General features: G+C 38.6%; 1 protein-coding gene across 4 annotated transcripts in view; it reads left to right on the forward strand.

Annotated features, from left to right (window-relative positions):
• NUBPL (NUBP iron-sulfur cluster assembly factor, mitochondrial) overlaps positions 1 to 4,544 on the forward strand; it is a 76,581-nt gene extending 72,037 nt beyond the window's left edge. For all 4 annotated transcript variants that reach the window (XM_058026344.1, XM_058026347.1, XM_058026345.1 and 1 more), the window contains one exon: positions 4,176 to 4,544. In XM_058026344.1, the coding sequence (XP_057882327.1) occupies positions 4,176 to 4,238 (63 nt within the window). In that variant the 3' untranslated portion in view covers positions 4,239 to 4,544. The remainder of the gene's footprint in view (positions 1 to 4,175) is intronic.
• The last annotated feature ends 1,737 nt before the right edge of the window (positions 4,545 to 6,281 follow it).

Here is a 6,281-nt window from a genome sequence, read left to right on the forward strand (position 1 = left end):
CAGTAAAATACAGACATTGGAAGGTATTTCCAGTCATGCACTGAAGGCTGGAGTTGTGTCAAAGTAACAAAGCAATTTCCATGTTTCCAAATTAAGTCTATTTAAAAATCTGATTGAACTGGCAAATGGAACATGACTGTGCAGAGAGTGCTAAGAACCAAAGTTATCAATGACAGGTTGGCTATGCTTATTTTCTTGTAGATGGTAGCTAAGACTAGTATTTGTCCTTGTGATAGTCACTATTGGATTAGTTGCTCGTGGTAGCTAGTTTCCTTCAGCAATTAATAAAATGTAAGCCCTAACAGGTCAGTTGAGCACATTTAAATTCCTTTTCCTTCTTCACAGATATATTAGGATCCACAGCATTTGATGTTCCAGACAGTCAGACTTGCACAGATTCTCTTTTGGATTGCTGGGCTGGATAAAGCAGCCTTAATAGTCTTGGAGTCTTGTAATCAGAAATAGACATTAGAAACCATGTCAGTATTGGGATTTCTATCCTGTTGTGTATGAGGCCTGTAACTGAGTGATGGGATCAGTGTGTGTTTCTGAGTTGCTGGTCTGAAGTTGTTTGTATGCAGTGGTTTGGGTGAAGGAAAATGTGATATCGGCTCCTACCTGCTTTTACTTTGTTGATTATAAGTTAAGTTCTGTGTTTGTGTCACAGTTGCCCCAGGTACTGGCAGGCAGTGTAGTGAGCTGTTGGCAGGCTGAGATCTGCACTCCAGTGAAAGCAAACCAGCAGGTCAGGCCACACCAGTCCAGTGCATGACAACAGGGCAGAGTCAGCCATGACCTGTACAGTCTGCAGTAATCTTAGCAATGATGCATTCTTCCCTCATGGGTAAGATTTTAGGGAGAATGAAAGGCCATAACTGAAAGGCTAATATTTCCTTAGGATTACTGCAGGGCTTAATTAGATGAGCTAGTAAAAAGTTTTCCAGTTTAAATCTACCCAACGTGTATTAGGCCATGATAATACAGATCTGCTACAGAGTGATGAATCAGGATGGTCTGATTATTTATGCTAAGTAGGACTTCTCACTTCATTTCCTGGTGAACTTCTTCACAGGTTCTCTCTTTCCTGCTCCACCATCTATGCTATCATCAGTCACTTCATTATCAGCTGTGCCCTTGAGGTCTTAAGAACTGTGCCCTTCTGGCACTCTGCCACTGTTTGAGAGGTGAGCAGTCTCTCACGTGGCTCTTTCCCAGGTTTTTTTTTGACTCTGTGAGCATCACCTTCCACCTCTACCTCTGCCTGCCCTAGTGCTGCTCTCAGCCCACATTGAGGCGATGTTCATAATAAACAAGTCTGGTCTGGGCTTAGGGCCTTCTGTCTTCCTGTGTGCTTCTTCGTCCTCATGAAGTGGGAGGAATGGTAACTGGTATGTTGTTTTTAAATATAAAGTTGTCTGTCAGCAAAAAATTGGTTTTCAGAAAATCTATAAACCATTCATTTAGAGCTTTCAAACACGAAGGGAGTAACTGACCTGAGAAGTTTGCTTTTATCCTGTTAAAATGAGAAAGGTTATGGGCGATGAATAGGAACTCATCCTTTATTCTTTCTCTGCTGTTTTTCCACCTGGAAATGAAATAGTAAACCCTTTCTGGTTTCATTTGCAACCCAACTTCTTTTGCTTAGTAATGATGGATTAAACAGCTGAACTGAGCTGTGCTCTCTGTCTACGGATGGCACATTGAAAAGATCACGAGTAGGAAAAGCTATTCAATATACATAAGGTTGTTTTTATGTAGTGCATATTCACAGTCACCAAGATTCCATTTAGACCTTTCAGGTGTGTTGATTGATGGTCAGGTCCTCACTCATGGCTAAATCATTTGTTCAAAAACAGTAAACCAAGGCTCAAAACAGTTGATTTTTGCCAAAGCCACGTGACTGGTAGTGTTCTGTAAGGACACGCATGAGATACTGGTCTGTTCAACAGACAAAGTAGTGATCCAGGAAAACAAAAAACCCAAAGGTCAGCAGGCAAGACACTAGACAGTGTTTAGTAGTGCTGGAATGCTTGCTACAGAGAGCTGCATTGGGACCCTCCTGTTGCAAAGTGATGATCAGCTGCTTGGCAAATGAGGGTCAGTGTACTTTGGGGAAGTGTTGCTCAGACACTCATTAATAGCATTTTGTGGGGAAAGTATCTAAATTTAATCTATTGGGCTGTTGACATAAGGTAACATTTATACAAACAGTTGAGTCTGCTTTTGGTGAATTTATAGTTCTGTGTACAATTTGGTCAACTCTGGAGCAGGCAAACAGCCTGGGCAGTCTTTAGAAGGGGCAGGTACTGTATGCAGGTTGTTAATTGGCTCATTAAAAAGCATGAATTGATCTGTGCAAAGTGGGAGCTGCCTGCAGGACTGTTCCAGGTTCCAGGTTTGAAATTCCCACATGGAGTGCTCCTACACCAATTAGTCAAATACTGAACTGCAAAGGCAGCTTGACTTCAGTCAGTCACCTCACGTCAGGTGGGTCCATTATCTTGTCTAGGTGAATGGTTAGTTGGGGGGCAGCTGGGGCACCCAGGGCATTAATAGCTGAGTGAGGTGGGTGTTGCACACAGGCTGTTACCCAACTGCACTGCGAATGTAGCCACAGAAGTTTGAAATTCCTGATTGTGAATTAAGTTCTAAATAATTCTGTCGTTTTTGCCACAAAGTCATGTACATGAGAGAAAACAATTCTGTCTTGCTGTCTGCATTCCTTCAAACTCAGAAAATTTTATGGCTTTAGTTTTAAGATGTGAACACTGAGACTATGAGGTGTAGAGGGTGAGTGCCAGAGAAGAAAATCCTACAAGTCAGGAGCAATCCCTAAAAAAGAGGAGACAGACATGAGCAGTGCATGGCCCTGCAAAAGGCTGACACCTTGTTCAGAGCAGTGACAGTGAGTGCTGGTGGCCCTGGTGTGACAGACAGACCATCTCTTGCTGCCCCCCAAGCTGTGGCCTCTGGCATATGTCAGTTTGTTTGCTGCTTTAAAGGCTCATCAGGAGTACAAGGACTAATTCATGGTTAGAGCCATCCTGCAGGAGACAGGAGAAATCAGTGTGGAGATCTGTCCAAGGAAAGCAGGAAAGGCTGTCAATGTGGTCTGTGTATGCAGACTTAGTGGAGAAGATGGAGTAGGTTGGTCACTGTCTTGCAGAAGAGCAAGCTCAGTTAGGGGACTTTGCTGTGTACTTGACAGAGAATGTGATGGACCAGCTGGAATCTGAAGTACGACAAATTCAAATTATAGAAAAGGTGTATATTTTAACAATGGAAGTAATCAACTTCTGGAACAATGTGCAGTGTGTATATACATACACACAAAAATACTATTTTAATTAAGCATTCTTATATAAATGGTTGAGATTTTATAAGATGTTCCCTTTTGACTACAAGTTGTTGAGCTTGGTACAGGAATAATTTGATTTAATTCTGGGGTTTGTTCTGTGTTGGACTTCATACAGTGTTTTTATGTAAGTCCCTTGATATAAGATTTGTTAATTGATGGTGGACTGATCATGATCCTAGCTCTGCCATGTTTTTTGGAGATGTTAACATTAGTATGCTTACTTGGGTTGCTCTCTATAGTCAAGGTATCTGACCAGATACCACAGGCTGGTGTGAAAGAGAGCTTTAACTGTGTGGATTTCAGTGTTGCAGAATTAGTTCTTTCCAATACCTACTTCAGTCTTTTGGAAAGGTGTCTTTTTTAAAAAATACTTTAAATGTCTGAATAGGAAATTGCATGGTGATAGTCAGGTCTGTAATGAATAGTTTCAAACATTTTTTTTGAATGCTGTTGTTTTCTCTGATTCTCTATCCTGTGCATCCTGGTTGTCAGGATGAGGGAAGTTTATAATTAATAGTACCTGCAGGAGTAAAGAATCTGTATCTTCCTCATCGCTTCTCTTTCAGAAGACTTTGCTTGTTGTTAAAGACAAATTGTTCAGTTAAATTTAGATTCTCCCACCAATATTTTTCTATAATGCTTGTGCTTAATCTGTCTCTTAATGCATTGTTTTTCCTGAAGACATGCTGAATTTAACCCATTTATTTAAACATGTTTGATTTTCTCTTTGTGTGTAAAAGAACAAATACCTAATTAGTTGTGAAATATTCCTTTCTCTAGAAAACGGAGTGCTCAATGTATGTTTCTGTTTTTGCAGGCTAAAGCCTATCATAAGATTGCTATGGAAATATTAAGAAGACTACCAGTACCTCCTGCTTGAAGCATTTGCCACTGAAATTTAGCAAAAAAGTGATATTTGATGCTGCAGTGCAGAAGAGTCCTGTTACCTAATACATGGAGGCCATATGTTAGTTCTAAGAACTTCTTTAGGAATTAATTTACCAGAGGTTAAATTATGATTGTGATAATTACTGTTTTTCACATTGTTGTTTGGCCATGTCCAGAAGGATTTAAGTATGCAAATGATGACAGACAGTATTAACTGCTGAATTGTAACATCATCAAGCAAGAAGGGAAGAAGTACATTTTTTCCGTGTGCCCTATTTTAAAGTCAAGAATGAAAAACAGCCTCATCCTCATATACTCTGAAGAGTTCTTGTGATGGATGATGAACAAATTCATTCATTATTGGATAAAGTTCGATTGTGAAGCAATTCAAATTCAGTGGAGAATGGATTACGTGACCCTGAGGCTTATTTCTCTACTGTTTTACATTATAATGAACCCAGACAGAAGACAAGGTAACAGAGGTCTTCACTGAAAACCAGATGTTTTTCCTGAGCTCAGTTTGCCACAGAATGCAAATGATCAAGATAAATTAAATTTATGATTGCATATTTCTACTACAGCACAGCAACTTGGAATTTGAATATAAAGATGTATTTTTGAAGTAAAGAAATATTTGGTCTTCAAACTGCGTGGCCTTCTGGTTTATTTTTTCATTGCCTGTGATCTTTGTGTTGGTCTGTGGAAGTGAAAGATTATGCCTTCAGGGAATGAGTTTTCATTTACAATTAGATCTTGGAGTTGACATTTAGGCTTTTCCATCTACACAGTCAAGTATCAGTATCTTAAACATACATCGTAACCCTACCAGAGAGTGAAGTTAACCACGCTGGGGAGTTCTGCTATTGACCTCTGAGGGATCAGGTTTTTCCCTGTATTCCAAGTACTTGGTCAGGATTTTGGATGTAGTTTTTTCTTATTGAAGTGATACAACATAAAAAATGGTGTACATTTGCATTAAGAATATTTAAGTAATATTCTTACCCAGAGTTTAGATGAAAAATCCAGACACAAGTGATGAGTTGAATTTCAAACTTAGGTGATTTTCTAAATATGTAAACTACATAGTCCAAAACTGTTGATTTTTTGCATCAATTCAATCTCTGAACCTCCTTCCCTGCACCTTCCCCCATGGAATCTCATGTCAGTGGTCTGCTTTTTCAGTAGCATATTATTGTGGTCTGTAGAATTGAATACTCAGTTCCTTTCAGTTGTCTGATAATATTTTACAAAATTTAAAGCTGGCTTAGTGTTCTGCCTATGAACACTGCTCAGTATTCATACTTTATTGATAACTTTTTTTTTAAATTTTGTCTCTGCATCTTTATTAACTTTGCTTTACATAACATAATTGTTGATATACATGTCTGTAAATAATCCTGTGGTGGTTTTGGCTAGTATTATCTTATATTTCAGTGGAACAACTGGGACTTCTGGCTGTTTTTTTAGCAAAAGACAGTGATATAATCTGAATGTTAATATTTGTAATTCTCATTCTGTTAAAAAGTTTTTGAATGTCTGACACCCAGTTCATGTTGAGCCTGGATGAACAAGCAGTATACAGATAGATGGTTGTTCAGCTCCCCTTTTGTTTCTTATTATTTCTTGGGTTAGTTGAAGGATGAACTTTGCTTTCAAGTTTTCTTTTATTTTACTTCTTTTTACATTTTTTCCCCTTTTAATTAAGTACTGTTGTTTTGCTCTGTTGAATCTTTCGGCTGCAGAATTATTTTGAATGCCTTTGTCAAGGAACTGTGTTACAATGATTAAGCATAGTTTCTGTGCCAGGCTGAAAATTCATTTTAGTTAACAGTTTTGTGGAAGGATTACATAATGTAGTTGATTTATTGATACATGTATATACATATGTAATTGTACAGAATTGGTAGGACATTTCTGTGTTTAAGGATTCCAACAGTCAACCTAAATTTGAATTGAGATCATATTTGCTTGATTTTCCTCATTCTCATGAGTGAAAAACTGTTTCCTAGACCGTCTCCTGCAAAGTGAATGAAGG

This window comes from Melospiza georgiana, chromosome 6 (assembly GCF_028018845.1).
Source record: "Melospiza georgiana isolate bMelGeo1 chromosome 6, bMelGeo1.pri, whole genome shotgun sequence".
Taxonomy (NCBI): domain Eukaryota; kingdom Metazoa; phylum Chordata; class Aves; order Passeriformes; family Passerellidae; genus Melospiza; species Melospiza georgiana.